This window comes from Chroicocephalus ridibundus, chromosome 2, assembly GCF_963924245.1.
Source record: "Chroicocephalus ridibundus chromosome 2, bChrRid1.1, whole genome shotgun sequence".
NCBI lineage: Eukaryota > Metazoa > Chordata > Aves > Charadriiformes > Laridae > Chroicocephalus > Chroicocephalus ridibundus.
In genome coordinates this window covers 123,582,548-123,600,480 of record NC_086285.1, presented here as the reverse complement: position 1 = coordinate 123,600,480, position 17,933 = coordinate 123,582,548, and the positions used below count along the sequence as shown (strand labels likewise).

At 39.3% G+C, this 17,933-nt stretch overlaps 1 protein-coding gene across 1 annotated transcript in view; it reads left to right on the top strand.

Moving 5' to 3' along the window:
* The window catches only part of PRKDC (protein kinase, DNA-activated, catalytic subunit), an 86,184-nt gene that overhangs the window by 59,771 nt on the left and 8,480 nt on the right, over window positions 1-17,933 (top strand). The window contains exons 64-78 of the mRNA XM_063326838.1: window positions 95-233; window positions 821-1,009; window positions 1,497-1,721; window positions 2,359-2,467; window positions 3,179-3,290; window positions 4,852-5,041; window positions 6,185-6,359; window positions 6,447-6,637; window positions 8,171-8,351; window positions 8,873-9,033; window positions 10,538-10,749; window positions 12,150-12,237; window positions 13,343-13,486; window positions 17,096-17,300; window positions 17,838-17,905. Coding sequence (XP_063182908.1) covers window positions 95-233; window positions 821-1,009; window positions 1,497-1,721; window positions 2,359-2,467; window positions 3,179-3,290; window positions 4,852-5,041; window positions 6,185-6,359; window positions 6,447-6,637; window positions 8,171-8,351; window positions 8,873-9,033; window positions 10,538-10,749; window positions 12,150-12,237; window positions 13,343-13,486; window positions 17,096-17,300; window positions 17,838-17,905 — 2,389 coding nt within the window. The remainder of the gene's footprint in view (window positions 1-94; window positions 234-820; window positions 1,010-1,496; window positions 1,722-2,358; window positions 2,468-3,178; window positions 3,291-4,851; window positions 5,042-6,184; window positions 6,360-6,446; window positions 6,638-8,170; window positions 8,352-8,872; window positions 9,034-10,537; window positions 10,750-12,149; window positions 12,238-13,342; window positions 13,487-17,095; window positions 17,301-17,837; window positions 17,906-17,933) is intronic.

Below are 17,933 nucleotides of genomic sequence, written 5' to 3'. Positions count from 1 at the left end.
GTGCTTATTGAATTATTATTTTTCAAATATCTTAGTTTGTGTTGATATACCTCTGTTCAACTAATTAAAAGATTTCACTTTTCAATTTTACTAGGCTGTACCGATCTCTTGGGGATTATGATGTCCTTCGTGGCATTTTCAGTGGTAAGATTGGGACTAAGGAAATTACACAGAAAGCGTTGTTGGCAGAAGCAAGGAGTGATTATGCTGAAGCAGCTAAATATTATGATGAGGTAAAATGACAACAAGATTTTTTTGTTTCATAAGTCTCTCATGGCTTAAAACTAATAAACCAAAATTAAACATTTTGAGAAACAGCATACTGTTTAAAGTGTCCTTGTGTCTTGCTTGCTTGATGGTTCAGTCTGTAAAGACATGGGAACAGATGAGCAGTCACAACAGAGCAGTAAGCGAGATACTTTTTACGGTTTGCTACAAAGCTTCCCATGTGCCATCACCTAGGCAGACAAGTGAAAAACACCACAGGCACAGTACCACCACGAGAGAGCAAACTGCATATGTTTGTGCCAAAGAAAATTTGAGTTACAGTGGGTAAATATGAAGAAGGATCTCTTTTAACCTTTTAAAGTCTTAGCTGTTTAAAAATGCAGGTTTATTGAAGATGGCTCTCTGAAATTAATTTATATATAAATACTGACAAGCTTCAATTTTCTGCATTTAATGTTGCTGTCACATTCTGGTAAATGGATAGATATTTTTATGAGACAATGAATTATTCTTAAGTTCCTGGTGACTTAGAATTGAAACTAGTGTCAGATTCCAACTGAGAGCCTTCCTCCCCCTTAAATTCATTCCCTAGGCACTCTCTAAAGAAGACTGGCAGGATGGGGAGCCAACAGAAGCGGAGAAGGACTTCTGGGAACTTGCATCCCTGGAATGCTATGACCACCTCACAGAGTGGAAGCCACTGGAGTATTGTGCTACCATTAATATCGATAGTGGAAAACCTCCTGACCTAAGCAAAACGTGGAATGATCCTTTTTTTCAGGTTTTTAGAAATTACTTTGTTGATACTGTGCTGTTTTTATTTCTGCAGGGATGTTCTACAGTAGTGTGATTGTGGGTGGAAAGAAACTGCATTATTTGGGTTACTTTTATTATGGAAATTAGCAGAGAGTCTGATATATACTGTAATTGAAGCAGTTACTTCTGTTGGTTTTATAGGTTGTTTAATTTTTACCTTGAATCTATGACTGATCATACAGCACCAGCTTTATAATCTTCTTCTTGCAGTGTTTTTGTTGCTTTTTATCACTTTTTGTTACGTGTTTTACCAAACCACTGGTTTTGAAACTGGTGGAATTTGCTGACAACCTTTTGAGCCTATAAGAAAAGGCTGCTGTGATTTGTTAGCAAATTGGAATTTGTCTAAAGAGAAAACATTTAAGAAAATAGGTCAAAATATTTTTAATGTATTTGAACTGCCACTGACAATGAAAACCTGATCATGTAAAGACTATATCTTCACCTTGTAGGAGACGTATTTACCCTATATAATACGCAGTAAGTTGAAGTTACTGCTCAGTGGGGAAAATGACCAGACTTTGCTGACTTTTATCGATGAAGCAATGAAGACAGAACAGAAGAAAGCCATTATAGAAATGCATTACAGCCAAGAGCTTAGTCTCCTTTACATCCTGCAAGATGATTTTGACAGAGCCAAATACTACATTAGCAATGGCATGCAGATCTTCATGCAGGTAACAATCTCTGCTATCTCTGATACGATTTTTCTGTATAAACTCATGGAACAATGAAACTGTTGTTCCTATTACTGCTGCTAGATTACACTCTTGAGAGAAACACTTGCCCAAATACAATGAAATCTAGAAATCTAGGTGCTTTCCAATCATATGACAAAGCTTCCTTTGAATTCACGGCTTGCAGTGATGAGAGTTGAGCGAGCCAGTGGAGTGCAGCCTCCCATTTTCATTTGTTTTATTTTGCTGATTTCATCTATTAGAAATTTTTCAGAGTAATTGTTTGTGAAGATTAATATCAGTTTTGTTTCATTCATCTTTTCAGAAGCCTGCTGTCCCCAGAACAAATTTGAAAAGAGAATATTACATTGAGAGGTTACGTTCCATCCATTACCAAGTTTTGATTAGACTGTAGGACTATCCTAAAACCTAGGATAGGAATTGCAGCTAGAATATGCCTCTATGCTTGTCCAAAGCAGAGTTGCTCTCAGATTACAGGTTACTAAATTACTTGTAAAAGGTTGGTTTTTAGAGCATAATGTATAGCAGCGTCAGATATATAGTTTGTAGGGCACTGAGTAGAACCATGTTGTAAATTCTGTATATGAAATCTTCCATTCTCCCCTTTTCTTTTCAGAGCTATTCCAGTATTGATACTTTGTTATATCAAAGTCGAATGACCAAACTGCAGTCTGTACAAGCTTTGACAGAAATACAGGATTTCATCAATTTTATGACCAAGAGAAGTAAAGATAATTTTTTTCTTAAGTGATTTTCTTTTCATTGTGTTAAATAATAGTGGTTTCCTGAACTTTGAATTTCTGTTTCCACAATCAGAGGACTGAACTCCTGTTTGAAGGAGCATATGTCTGGAATTACTTCTTACTGTCTTCTTGACAGTAAGGACTATTACAGTTGCGTAAGATAGGCTTGAAAATAATTCTGTGTTCTATTGCAAAGTTTTATTAGCCTAGCTATTGTGATAGGAGTTAGGTATTGCTTTTAAAAGTGTAAGTAATAGTTTTAAACAAAGGTTTTTGGTGAGTTCACTTTTGGTAGCAAATAGTGATCAGCAGAGATAAAAGATGAATGTGGTATATAATTTATAGCTAGTGAGGTAGGCGTAAAATATAAATTTATGTGCATAAACTGAATTATATATTAAATCTAGTTAACAATGCTACTATATGCCAGCATATTCCTGTATGGGAAGGTACCTGCCCAGTGGTGATTCCCAGTGACAGTTTGACATTGATGTCCTTATTGAATCTCCTGTGCTTAAGTAATAAACAAAAGCAATCTGATCACCAAGTAGTCTACTTAGTGCAAGCCTGGAAATGCAGTTGGGTGGTTTTATTGCAGTTTTGTGGTTTGAATGTTAGACTATGTTTGGTTTAGACTTTTTTCATGCTGTTTGGATTCAGATGCATTTAAAGTACTCTTTAATTGATTTCTAGGTAACTTAGCTTCACAGGCTTCCCTTAAGAGACTTCTCAGAATTTGGACAAGCAGATATCCAGATGCTAAAATGGATCCTATGAACATCTGGGATGATATCATTACAAATCGGTAAAACTGCATTCCTGGGTTAGCTTTAGTTCTGTCTGCCTGTTGAGTTCTGAGAGGTGCTTTTTCTAATGCTGCTTGTTTTCATATGGGAACATTGTTGATCCAGTATATGACTTCTCTTTTTTTTTTTAACTGTTGTAATAACTTTATCAGTATAACTGGTTTTTGCGTGACTAACTTATAGTGAGAAGCTAAAGGAGGCTGAGAAATGGACAGGGAATAAACCACATTTTGATATGGAAACATAACTTAGTTTAGGCATTTTCTTGCATCAGTAACTACATGCGCTGTACAAGCTGGCCCACTTCAGCAGCCCTTAAACACATCCACTTGTAATTAAGTAGATCAGCTGCATTTAGTTCAACAAAACACCACCCAAAAGGCCAGTCTGTTATGAATAAAAGTACCTACTTTCTAGGCAGTTCCAAAGTTATGGAGTGTACAAAATGAGCTCAGCCCTGCCACTATCAGTTTTTCACAAAGTTAATGACCAGTGCTGTAATTAGAGACTTCTGCTGTGTGACTGTTGCTAGAAAGAACAAAGGCTCTCTGGAGACTGCTTTGGATTAGCTCTGAAGAAGCTGGAATGCTTTTTTGAATTTGAAAGTTTTCTGTCTTCTCTGTGGTGTCTGTGTTCGTCCCAATCCATTCTTCCAGTGCACATCCAGATTCATTCTCCTTTTCTGGGGGACAAGTGCTTCAATAGCCCTGCTCATACCCACAGAGTTCTGTAATTTATTTTAGTATCTCTGGGTGTCAGGAAAGCATGTCTACGGAAGAGCTTATTGCAGTTAAATATTAGGTAGAATACAGGGTATGGCTTACTCCTTTATGAAGTCTCAAAACATTTATGACTTGAAAGGTTGTCAGTGTCTCAAACACTTCTATGTGCTTTTAGAAAACCTTTATCTCATCTTAAATGAGTGACAAAGGATGCACCTTTATTCAGTGTCTACCCATGTTCCACACTGCAGTGCTTTCCCCTGCATTAAATAATGGTCTACATAATCAGAGATGCTATTAAATTAGAAAGGACTAGTTGTAGAATGGAAAGGGTTTAGCATCGATTCATGGCAATTCCCTTTCAAAAGTTGAGTATGGTCACTGGTCTTTTCTGCAACACAAATTTCAATGTTTACATCTGTTGGTGTCGTAGATTTGAATTGCAGGTTGACATAAAATACAGCCATACGCACTATATAAACGAGACTCCTGTTTGTTTGCACTTGTGGCAAGTTGGACTACAAATTATGGCTTGGTGAACTTTGAGGTTGTAGTTATGATTTTAAAAAGAACAAACTAAGAAAAAATCCTACTCTATTATGGACATTTTCTAATACTTAATCTCATTGATTCAAGATTCTAGAATGCTCTCAGGGTCTCAGTCCCCAGTTGTGACTTTCCAGACTCTGAGGACTATGTCTAGCCCTTGCTAAAGGTGATAGCTGTAGCTTGCCTTTTTTTATTAGCTTTGTTTACTGTCAGACAGATCAACACTTGTGAATATCCATTCCCTTGAATTCATACCAGAGTGATTTGTACTTCTGTTGTCATCGTGCAGGTGCTTCTTTCTTGACAAACTGCAGGAGAAACTTCTCTGTGATCAATCCAATGATAGCATGGAGGTGGATGAAGAATATGGTGCTGGTGACCAAATGGAAGTGGATCAACAGGAGGAAGACATTTACTCAATGATTAAAAGCTGCAAATTTGACATGAAAATGAAGATGATAGAAAGTGCCAGGAAACAGGTGACTGTACTGTCTGAGAGCTTCCGGTTTTGTAAGAAAATATGTATAAACTACAGCTGGGAAAGCCTCGTAGGTGGTCTTGGGCACCTTTTTGCCAGGGCAGACCTTGTCTGTCTTTGACCTTGCTGTCCAGGACATTTTAAAAGCTCAGGAAAGTAAGTTCCACAGAGAAAGAAAACAAATGGATAAATGTTAATTAGAGACTTGATGATAATTTGTCATTACTGGAAACGTGCCTGAAGGCCTCTTTGATCCACAGATGGTTTCTGACACTCTAAAGGGTAGATAAATAAAGTATCTGAAATGCTTCAGCATTTAATGGAAGGGATGCTTGCAACAAAACATTATGCTTTCTCGTTTACAAATAATCTCTTTACAAGAAAACAAATCAAGTTCAGATTAAATCAATATAATTTACTTCAATCAGCAATGATGAAACATTTTATGATTTTTTTTTTTATGGTTTTCATTAATGCTGTTAGGTTAACACTTCTGTAAAGAACTAAAGCGAAGTGACTCAGAAATTTTGATTTCCATGTGACTGTTAAAATGACTGAAACAGCAGTCCTTGATAACGGGCCTTTAGTGTTTAAAGCTTGAGACAAGACAAATAATATTTGAGTAGAGGTTCTCCTCGTCTTCTGAGATGCTGCAGACGTCTGCAATCAGTGACAAAGTTTATTTCAAGCATTCTAATAACCAAATATAACATTAGTGCTGTGTGGACTATACACTCTTAAAGACGTAAATGAAAAATAAGATTTGCTTTAATGTTACTTACATGAAACTTTTCATCAGAACACAAACATAAGTCATTTGCTTAATGGTGCTATAAACCAAGTTACATTGCCCGTACGTGTTCATACTGCAGAACAGTTCATGCCTGTTCAGTCATTCAGGTAGAATTGTTTTAATTTCCTCAGTTTGTTAAACCTCTGTTCTTCTCTTTCTTTCTTTTCAAATTTCTCCATTAGCACAAATCTGGTTTTGAATATGAGACCCAACAAGCAGTGGACCTCTCTTCATTTTATTATAGCTTTACATGAGTTACCTAAATCCTCTCATCCATTAATTTGGTTGCAGAAAGCTCTTATTTCCTCTTCGGATATATTATCTGAAAATTCTGTCTTAATCTGAATATAGAACTGCTTCTCAGTCGCCAAGAAGCTTCTGAAAGACCTACGCAAAGATGCCAAAACAAGGGAAGACTGGCTGGTGAGATGGAGTTACGCCTATTGCCGCTTTACACATAGCTGCAGCCGGAACCAGAGCTGTCCTGAACGTGTGCTCGCAGTGTTAAAAACTGTCTCCCTGCTTGGTAACAGCCTTCTCTTTGCTTCGCTTTGTTTATTATACTAAGCGGCTTTGTTGTCAAATTACTGACTTTGTTTTTGAATTCCAACAGAAGATACCAAATCTGACTATCTTAGCAAGAACATAATGGCCTTCCGAAACCAGCATCTTCTTCTGGGTACTACGTACAATATCATGGCCAATGCTCTTAGTCAGGATCCAAGATGCCTTGAGCAAATCGAGGAAGAAAAAGCTGTAAAAATATCAGTGCTATCAGGAGAAAGTCTTGCGAGTCCTGGAAAGGTAAATGAGAGGGGGAAAGCTTTTAGGTATTTCAGTATTGTAATCACTAGTAGTGATGGATATGCATAGATACAGAGAATGTGAAACCCATCTGTTATTAGCAGTGATTTGTCCAGTAGGGAAGAACCAAACAAAAACTGATGTGGCTGCTATTTTGTCTGGTTTTTGCGCTCCTGGAGTTCTGCGCCACTGTAGCCTTTTTAATTGGGAGAGTGTTCTTGTGTTTCTATGAAGTTCCAGCATTTTGTGCAGAGGGGAAAGACATAGTCGTAGCACCTGCATGCACAGTGGCAAGACAAGGCTTGGGAACGTGATCCTCAAAGAATGCCTTTATTTCAGCTGGCCATTTCTGAGCTGCTTCATTCTGTCGGACTATCCTATTTCATAAAGAGATCTTATAATACTGATAATGATACTGATACACTTATTTTATCTAAATAATTTTAGTGATAGAGAAGAGTGGCGTTTTTAAGACAGACCATATGCAGGTCATCTTTGCCTTTTTTGGGGAGGTGCACATTTGAAGAATACAGTGACAAACTGTGCTGCGTCTGAAACCGAATATGTTGTCAGTTGTCCCAGATGCTGTAGCACTGACTTCTTGTCTATCAAATTGATTAAGAATTTGAAGTACTTATTTCTACTAATTTGTAAAGCCACTATGAAGGCTCTTAGATATGAACGGTGTCAGTATAAAACAGCAAAAAAATGTTCTTAATTTGTGGTTTTATGGTTGTTAAAGAAAAGCAGATAAAGAAGAGATTCATGCAAAAAAAAAAATTTTCAAGTGCGTAGGAACCTGAGCAAAAGCTTAAGCTTCATTTAATAACTAATTATTAAGAGCTTTCTTTGTAAAGAAATCTAAAAGATGAGCATAAAAGCTCTTCTGTGCCAGATGAGTCAGATTGGTATACCAGATATTTCTATAAAATTAAGGAGCTTAGCCTTATTTTAACTTAGTATTAAGCAGAACTCTGGCCCTGTTAGTTTACCTACCTGAAATTCAAACTATTTAATTTCAGTTACAGTACTTTTCAGTTGTTCCAACTTGTTCTGCAGCAGTTTTGTATTTTGCTTAATAACTACAGTAGGTACAATGTCTGAGGTTGGTAAGCTTGTTGGCAATACGTTCTAAGTAGCTGTGATGCAGATGTTGCAGATATGCCTTAATAGGAAAAAAATAGCATTTTTTATCATGTTTTCTGTTAACAGTTTGCCAAAGCTCTAGTAACGTTAACTTTTTTGCAGTTATAAAAAATCCACATAACATTTCCAGAGACTAATTTCAGTTAAAAGTGTGTTTTATATTTTTCCATTGAAAATTGTGGAAATCAAAATTGTGGAAATTGAAGTTCTGGAAACTACTGCTAGAAATAATGTCCCAGTTTTTTTCCTTTGTATCAGCTGCTCAAAACATTTAATACAGTTAAAGTTTTATCTATTCAAGACTTGCAACCAAGCTCCAGTTTCAAAAAGAAATGTGGAACGCTACTTGCTAACGGGTCTTTTTTTTCTCTTATGGTTGAATTTCAGGTATTGGCAGGTCTCAACAAGAAGGCTTTTCAATGTTTCAGTAATGCCGCAAGGAAGTCCGATGAGGAGGTGCAGTCGCACTCCGTGGAACATGTAGATGTGATAGGAGTTATCGATGCGTATATGACTTTGGTCAGTTTCTGTGACCAGCATCTGCGTAGGGAAGAAGAAGGCTTGCTTGGTGAGTCAGGATTTCTCCTAAGCATGTGAGGTGGATTTATCTGTGATACGTGAGCTTTTGTGATACCCAGGAGGTCTCCCTGAGCAACGCAGTTTGAGTCACAGTAAAAGAAACAGTTTGTCCTCCAGTTCAACAGTATTTATATTGCTTTTTTCCCCCAACTATTACTGCTAGTTTTGGTACAAGTGAATCACTCGTAGTCTCCCTCTCACTTGTGAGATATATATCACATCCAGCAAATGCTTCCCTTGTTCCTTCCCAGACTACAGCACTGCTGTGTTTAAAGCAGGCGAGATACCAGCAGTGGTGCAGCTTCCTGATAAAGTTAATCCTTACAGTCCCCAAGTACATGTGTTGCTGATGCGTGTGGTTGAAACAGATGGGAAGGAGAACAAAGTAAAAATACAAAATATACCGGGGAAAAAAAAATACTGAATTGTAAAGATGAATGTTCCAGATGATCAAAGACATGGAACAAGTGATGGTGTTTCTGATAATTCTGGTTTAATGTCTCTTGGCAGAAATTAACACTGCAGATCTGCAGCTATTCCCAGCTATTGTGGTGGAGAAAATGATAAAAGCTTTAAAACTGAACTCCAGAGAAGCCAGGCTGAGATTTCCTAGACTGCTGCAAATAATTGAAAGATATCCAGCAGAGACATTGGGTCTAGTGACACGAGAGGTTAGTTGCTTCCATTTTCCTGGCAGCAAATGCTGCTATAAATCCAATTTAAAAGGTGGGGGGGTGGAGGTTGGATGGACAGAGAGGTTAGACTGGTAAGTTTTGCTTCAGGTAAATCAGATAAAATTTATCCCATCATTGTTCCTTGTCTTTTCTCTAACTTGCTGAGTCTAATTCATATGGGCAAAACTTTTTTTTAAAAGTTTAACTTTTTACCATTTTTCTGATTCCAAATGCTAGTTTGAGAGCTGCTGGAGAAAAATTATGTTGCAGTTTTTCTTCCTTCTGAACGATTTAAGTGGGCTGATAAAGGTGCATAGGATTAGGGTGAAGAATGTATCTTATTTCTGTATGCTGAGTTTCCTGTATGCAGGAAGCCAAAAGCTTTTTCAGGCTCGTTTTCCCCTTCTCCCACCTCTCCCTGTCCTGCTTCGCTTCAGAGGCTACTGCAGCTTCTTCCTCCTTTCCACGTCCTCTCCCTCTGTGGCCGCTCCACAGCAGGATACCATGAGCCACGTTGCCTTCCCTGCCGTCCTTGGACAGATAAACTGAGAGGTCCTCTGTGACTCATGCCTGTTCCTGCCGTGGCCTGCTCACGTTTTCAAGCCTTTTGTGCTGGTGCTCACGGAGTGCCAGGCCCCGTCAGAGGAAGAACTGGAGAGAGGCCGAAACACAGCTCAGTTATCCCAAGAAACTGGGAACATAGCAGAAACAGCGGAGGTGCACAAGGTGTGGCCACAGTGAGACTCTGATGGTTCAAACAGAACCTGACACCTGGTCCAGTTAACAAACCTCACCCAGAAGATAGTTTCACCAGGCATTTCTTTGTTGTCTTTCTTTCTGTGAGATAAGTACTGGCAATCTGATCTTAAACTCTGTTAAAAAGGTAGGAAGGGATGAGACAGGAGGAAAGGAATCGGAGTCTAGTCTCTTGCTATCACAAGAAAACATATTGTAGCACTCCTTTCAAAAGTAACACAGCTTTTGGAATGACATGAGCATGAAGTATATTGTTGGGGGGTGCTCTACTGCAATTAATATCTGTCAGCAAGCCCAGACCTCTTTAAAGTTGAAGGAAGTACAAAACTGGTAGGAGTTCCAGGGTTCTCCTTCCTGGCTTTTTTTACTCAAATAGACTTCAACCCAATGGTATTTGAACTGTCTCTTCAAATTTTTGAGTTGTTTGTATGTGGTCATCAAACATTATTATATTGCACCCAGACAGAAAAGCCACAAGTATGAGTATAAAGCTTCCTCTTGATCAACAAACTGCAAATCTTTGGAAAGGAAAACCTATTAAGCAGCAGTAGTTAGTGGTGGTAGCGGTAGTGGTAGTAATAATAATAAAATCTGCTTTATTGGGGGATGGTTTTTTGCAACCTGATCGACATTCTCTGTTTGCTTTTCATGTGTTTCTGTCTGTCAGGCTGGGCCACAGAGCATTTGCTATGTTTGATATTTTCGAGGAGAACCAAAGTTGAAAGCAGTATCTGTGTTTTTGCAGCTTGCTTCGGTTCCTTGTTGGCAGTTCATCGGTTGGATTAGCCAGATGATGGCACTACTTGACAAGGATGAAGCAGTAGCCGTGCAACACACAGTTGAAGAGATCGCAAATACCTATCCCCAGGCAATCATCTACCCTTTCATGATCAGCAGTGAAAGTTACTGTTTCAAAGATACCGCAACTGGTTGTAAGAACAAGGAATTTGTACAAAGGTGACTTTGCAATCAGAGTAGCTCTTTTGTATGTTTTTCTTATTCAGGAGTGGAGAGGGTATGTATTTTTTTTCCAATGAAACTGTTTTCTTTAGAGGACATGAGAAACATTAGGGATAGTCCCATGCACACTGTGTTCTCATTTAAAGGCACGGGGAAAACCAATACATAAGCTTTCTTAGTATTAGACATACTTGGGTTGGTGGCCTGAATACTTTCTGAAGTGTTGGGTACATATAGTCCCCAGGCTGTGGGAAGTTAGAATTTTTTCAAAGAAAAACAAGAAGACCACAGAGAGGCAAGCCTCTTCTACTGGTAATTCTGCAGTAGTCAAAGTCTCTTTTTCCCTTTCCTACTTTGCTGAGGCTGAAGGGAAAGCCAGTGCATGAAACCCAGCTCTTTTCAGTGGTGCCCAGCAACAGGACAAGGGGCAACAGGCACAAACTTGGAACAAAGGAAATTCCACCTCAACATGAGGAAAAACTTCTTTACTTTGAGGGTGACAGAGCACAGGAACAGGCTGCCCAGAGAGTTTGTGGAGTCCCCTTCTCTGGAGATATTCAGAACCCACCTGGATGCGTTCCTGTCCAAGCTGCTCTGGGTGACCCTGCTCTGGCAGGGGGGTTGGACTAATGATCCCTGAAGGTCCCTTCCAACGCCTACAATTCTCTGATTAGGCTCTTACCGTAGTAGACGTCACAGCAGTGAGAGTCAGTACGCATCAAAGATGAAGATGAAACTAGCTTGGACGTTTGGAGTCTTTTTAATACCAAGAGAGAGCAGAGATATTTAAGTAGAATAGATACTCCTACCAGGCTTCAGAGAGGGATGCACGTTATCTTTTGGGGAATGACAGCTCTTTGTTGTCTTCTTTTCTACTTATTCAGAGTGCAGCACGCGCTTTCCTCTACAAGCCATCCCCTTGCCTGTTTTGCTGTGCAATAAAACCTGAGTTAATCCCCAGGCAAAAGTCAACTTTTATCATGCAGTGCTGTAGAACCACTAATGCAATTTTAGGTGTCCTTTTGCCTTTTTTCAAATCTCTGATACATTTGCTGAATTTCTTCACTTAAAATAAAAAGATAAATTTTCGTGCTTCACAGACTGTCACCCTTGTTTAACTGTTATGACAGGGTGTATAGTCTGGGTAATGCCCATGTCTGGAATTATGCTTTCCGCTCCCCCACCAAGCTCCTATTTTCATAGTGGGACACTACATTAAAAAAATTGGGAGCCACATGCCGCCCACAAAAGAATTCTGAGGGGGGGCTCCTACCTACCCCCAGATTATTTTGCCAGATTCTTGAATATAGTAGACAATCTGGATCGTTGCTTATATGCAGGCTGGGTGGTGATGGTAGTTCCTGTTGTGTTGTGATACGCTTTTTTTTCTTTTAAAGGATCAAGAATAAGTTGGACAGAGGAGGAGTAGTTCAAGATTTTGTTCGCTCCCTGGAACAGCTCTCTAATCCCATAATGCTTTTTAAGGTAAAGTGTGGGGGTTTTTTTATTCCCCCCTCCTCTTTCCCTTCATTCCTCACCCTCTATTTAGGAAAGAGAGTGCTGGGTGGGGCTTGCTTGCAGTTCGGTTGACACCGCAGCCGTGGGATGCGGTTCAACCCAGAGTCAACTGGTGATGGTGTCGGGCTGCTGTCAGCAACTTTCGCTGGTGATGGTGTTCCTCCCTCGTGCCAGCTGGCTTTTTTGCACTAGCCCTTTTCAGCTTTCTCCTTCAGAGTCTCTGTCCTGCCCCATGGTCAGTCAGTCTTCCTTAATTGGTTTCTCTCTTATGAAGAGAGGCTGAGGGACTTGGTTCTTTTCAGTCTGGAAAAAAGACGGCGGAGGGGGGATCTTATCAATGGTTATAAATTCTTAAAGGGTGGGTGTCAGGAGGATGGGGCCAAGCTCTTTTCACAGGTGCCCAGGGACAGGACAAGAGGTAACGGGCACAAACTTGAGCATAGGAAGTTCCACCTAAACATGAGGAGGAACTTCTTTCCTTTGAGGGTGGCAGAGCACTGGAACAGGCTGCCCAGAGAGGTGGTGGAGTCTCCGTCTCTGGAGACATTCAAAATCCACCTGGACGCGTTCCTGTGCAACCTGCTCTAGGTGACCCTGCTCTGGCAGGGGGGTTGGACTAGATGATCTCCAGAGGTCCCTTCCAACCCCTGCCATTCTGTGAAACTGTTACAGAATTCTTATCTGTGGCCATCTCTATAATTTCTAACTGCTTGCGTTCTTATGCCCTTTGCTGGCTCTCTGATGGGCTTCCCTGTCTACACTCTGACCCCATTGTTGAAAGGATTCTCATCTTGTCTTTGATACCACACCTGGCCCCACAGAGGCTTTCTTAGTTTGCACCAGACACTATGGTAGTAACCACAATTATGTTAATAAAGTAGAAGCATTTTATGGAGAGACAGAATGAAAGGGAAGTATTTCCATAGCCTTTTGATTGCTCTTTTGGTTGTCAAAAGACATGTTAATTGACTATTAATAAATACGGTAACCCAAATGCAATTTGAGCAGATTATCAAATACTGAGGGTCGGTAAACTTTTTCTCAGTATTCATCTGTTTCTTTCTGTTTGCAGGATTGGGTTGAGGATGTCAAAAATGAGTTGGTAAAAGCTCAGAGGAATAAAAATAAGCTTAAGGAAATGTATGAAGGAATGTACAAGAATCTGGGAAACTTAGAGGCTCCTGGCCTTGGATTGATGAGGAAAAGGTTTATTCAGGTATGTGTGATTACTGAGAAGTGCTGGCAACGCATGCTTTTCCAGAAGGCACTAGATAGTCAAAAGAGGGGACCAGATCACAGCTTTTACAGGTGCTGCAGGACTTGATGAGACAAGAGATCAAGTCAGGAGTACAGGACTGGGTTTTCTTTGCTAGAAGCTATGAACTTAGTATAGTTCAACTTCCACTTCCGACTGCCCCATAAAACTAAATGTTCCCTCTTACACAGCTTCTGCCTCCACTCCCTGCATGCTGGCAGGTTCTCAGGGCCTGGGCCTCTCTGACCATCCATGAACTTGCACAGGAATCTGGCCTTGGTTTTGTTGTTTTTTGTTTTTTTTTCCCTGCTGCCAAGGATGTATGAGCACTTTAGGGTGTTTTGCTGTACTATGCTACTCAAATTTGCTGCTGATACCAAGTTATTTAGGGTAGGTTGTTCAGAAGAGTTACAACTGTGAAGAATTATAGAAAGGACTTTACAAAACTCACGGAGATCTAAAATAGTGAAAGTCAGTGTAGAAAAATGAAGCGATGCATGTGGCAAAAAAAAAGAAAGCCCTAGTTTTGTATATAAATTCTTTGTGTTTGAGCTGGCTATTGCAATTCAAGAACCAAACCTTGATTTGTGATAGTTCTGTGAATACTCAAGAGTGGTCAGGAAAGAAAAGTGACTGTTAGTCGTTATTAAGAATAGAGAACGAAACATGGATTCATGCACTGATGTAGCAGCCTTCTCTGACTCCTGCTTCTTGAACACTGTAGTCCTCATCTGTAGTTCTCAATATAAGTATAAAGAAACCAAAGAAGGTTCAGAGCAGCAAGAATAATCAGAGGTACTGAGTAACCTCTGTACAAGGAACAACTTTAGCATTCCTCCAGTTAGAAAAGACACAATGAGGGCAGATACAATAAGGCTCTCAACATCAGGAGTGCCAAGCATGGAGTAAATAGTCTGTGGAAATGGCAAGTTCAAAACGCACGGGAGAAGTGTTTCTTCATTCAGTACCCACTGAAGTGCTGAACTCCTGCTGCAGGGTATTATGGATGCTTTTATCGGTTCAAATAGCAAGTAGACAATAGCGTGGGGAGGAGGAAAATGCTTGGAGAGCGTTTACATACCAGTGCACCCTTTTGGGTCCAGAAATCCCTGAGCTGCAAATCCCTGGAGGCCAGGAGAGATGCTCTTATAGAAGCACCGACATATGCTTGTACTGTATGCGCACAGCCCAGTGGCCAGGTCTCTCCCCTATGGCCACTCTTATGTCACATTAGCATCAGATAAACTTAGAATGCCTCTTGGGAGACTACTTTTCCATGAGCAGGGAAAAGGTGCAGGATGAGAGTAAGGCGTGGGTTCGGGAGGAGGTGACGGGATACAGCAGCAGGAAGGTCAGCTGGGAGTTTGGGAGCATACTAGCCCTTTGAATATGTCGCTGCAAGATAAGCTGGGTCTCTGATGATAATGACTTTAGAGTAGAATACAGGGATAAGAATTTGCAGGGGTGGGGGTGGAGGGAGAGGAGCAGCTGTAGGTTGAGCCACAGAGGGTACAAGCGCAGCAAGGGACCTAGCAGGCACAAGGACAAAGGCAGCCAGCGCTTGGTTTCTGGGATGGTTTGTGTCCACTTTGGCCCACTTGAAAAAATCCATGGCTCTCTAAAAAGCTGGAATGTGTGCCGTAGGAGACAATGCTGCAAGTAGTGCTGATGGATTTTTTTATTTTTTTTTTTTAAATTGTTATTGAATTAACAGAGTAGGGAGAGATGAGCAAGGGAGATGCTGGAAGGGGGGTGGTGGGGTTGTTCCCCTCTGTTGGAGAAGAGGGAGAGCAATATCCCTTTCACACACCAGCGGCTGCAGGAGAAGAATGTAAGGGGGTGGTGAACAGACTCTCAATTCTTTGCCTTCTTGCTTAGTGGAGAAACAGTGTGCTGTCAGGATAACTGTAGTTTCTTTAGCGTCCTTGCTGGGGAAAGAAAAAAAGTTGTATCTCTTGACTGACACATAAAATTGTTCTAATATGCCGAGCGCTTCAGGCTTGTAATCTTCACATTTATTATTTATATACAGTTTCAATTGTAATTTAAACAATAAAAAAATCTTGCTTTTATTTTTCACATGAAATTCCAGTAATGCATAAATTAAACGCTGCTGATGGATTGTGTTAATTAAAATACAGTATTAAGGCTATTAAATGTTTGCTGCCTTGAATTTTAAAGGAAGTCAAAGAACAGAGCAGAGAAAGCAATTGGATGATCATCTGGAAATAGATTTAAAGTGATAAAGAAGTTGACTGTAGCAGTCTTTTCTTCAGAAGGATAATATTTTCTGTATTTTCAGTTACTTCAGAGAAATAGCTGTGTCCTTCTTAGCTTGAGAGAAAAATGATCAGGCATTTAAAAAACAAGTGAGCTTACATATCTTTCCAAGCCATTAATACCAGTGAGGTCCAAGAGGGGACATCTGTTTTTTTTAGAACCTTGAATTATGAAGACAAGAAGTCAGTTCAGTTAACTGCTTGCAGATAATACTTACTTTGTTTATTAAATGGATCAGTATGAAATGTCTTTGCAGTTCTCCGTTATCAGGATATTTTAAATACTTTAAAAATATGGTTTTATACATTTTACATTCAAATTATCTCAAAGCAAGTCATGAATAATAAATGTGATAGTAAATAAAAAATTGAAATTGACACTTGCTAACACAATGCAAAAAAATTCTCTTAATACCTGAAGCTATATGGCATGCATTACATATACGTGTAATATATCTTTTGGTTAGCAAAAAAGGTATATATAAAATTAGCTAGGCTCTATTTGCTTGCTATTTAGTATGGTTGCTGCTAGTTTAAAAAAAAAAAAAAAAAAAGGCAAAAAAACAACAACCAAAAAAAACCCACCAAAAAAAACGCCTCAGACCTCCCATAAAGCACAGAGTATTCAAGTTCTAAGGGGGGAAGAAAAGGTTAAGTAACTTATCCATCTGTTTGGGCTTTTTTAGCATTTGTAAATTGAACAGTTGAGGGTTTTTTGGTTTTTTTGCAGCAGTTTGAAAGTGTGGTAACACCTAAAGACTGGGACGTCAATTAAATGTTCTGATAATAATCCTATAGTTAGCGTCATAATGGGATTTGTATTTGTTTAATAGGTACAAATTTAAATATTTGTATTTTATATTAATATTTTACTAGCTGTTCTTAAATTTTTGTAAGCAGGTGAAGTACACGTATTAAGTTTACTGAGCAGCATTATTGATATGCTCACTCAGAATCGAACTGCAGCCAGAGGAGGTAAGGAGGGAAAAGCTTCTCATTTTGGTATGGCAAAAAGGTTTATAATCTAATTCTACAGATCTTTGATATCACTGCATTGGTGAAATGTAGTTATTTCTGTTGATGATAGCTGGTGGGTCTACCAACAGGCAGTCAAAAAGTTTTGACAGACTAGAAATAATGGAGGAAAAAAAGAACTGGAGTGGAAGGAAGACTGATATATTTTGGGAGCTCAGATGAACTTGTGTTTGTAGATAGGAAGGTACCGTTTTGGTGTTCTTGGGGAGTTCCTAGCACTGTGCTAGCACGATTCCTTTCTGTAAATGAACCTCAGGCTTTTGGGAAGGACTTTGACCGTCATTTTGGAAGAGGTGGTTCAGAACTGTTGGATATGAAGGCCAGTGACTTTGACGAGATTGCAGTTTCTCTCCTCTTAAAAATGAACAAAAACCATAAAGAACCTGGAAACCTGAAAGAATGTTCACCGTGGATGAGTGAATTCAAAGCTGAGTTCTTGAGGAGCGAACTAGAGGTTCCTGGTAAGTTCCCCCTCAGTGTCAATGGTGACCCATCCCTTAGAAGAAAGTTGCTACTTTTGAGCTCTACTTCTTATGTTGGCTGTACGGCCCTTCTTTCTGTCAGAGGTAGATTTCATCTGAAATAACTCTGATCATTTGTCTCTTAAATCTGTTCTTAAGCTGTAGTCCTGATTTTTAAAATTGTATCTAAAATTTAAAAGGCTTGAAGCCAGGAAATCTGGTCTATAAATCTAATATAATAGGTCTATAAATCTAATATAAGTTTAAATCCAGTTCAAAAGGGATGTGTCCTCTTAAACCACTAAGAGCTGCGATACTAACAGCTTAAGAAGGAAAAAATATTAGTAATTCACAGATAAAGTTATATGATGTGTATAATGGATTTCTATGCATTTTAAAATATTTTCTTCGTAGTTATCATTCTGCCAATTTGACAAAGTATTAGGAAGTGTGTTCTGTTCTTACATGCTTTAAAAAAAAAATAAAATTGGCCTATGTAACGTTTTTCTTTTTATTTGTTTTCCACTACCACTTCAGGGCAGTATGATGGAAAAGGGAAACCATTGCCAGAGTACCATGCAAAAATCTCTGGATTTGATGAACGGGTATGTTTATAAGCTTGAGTCAAAATCC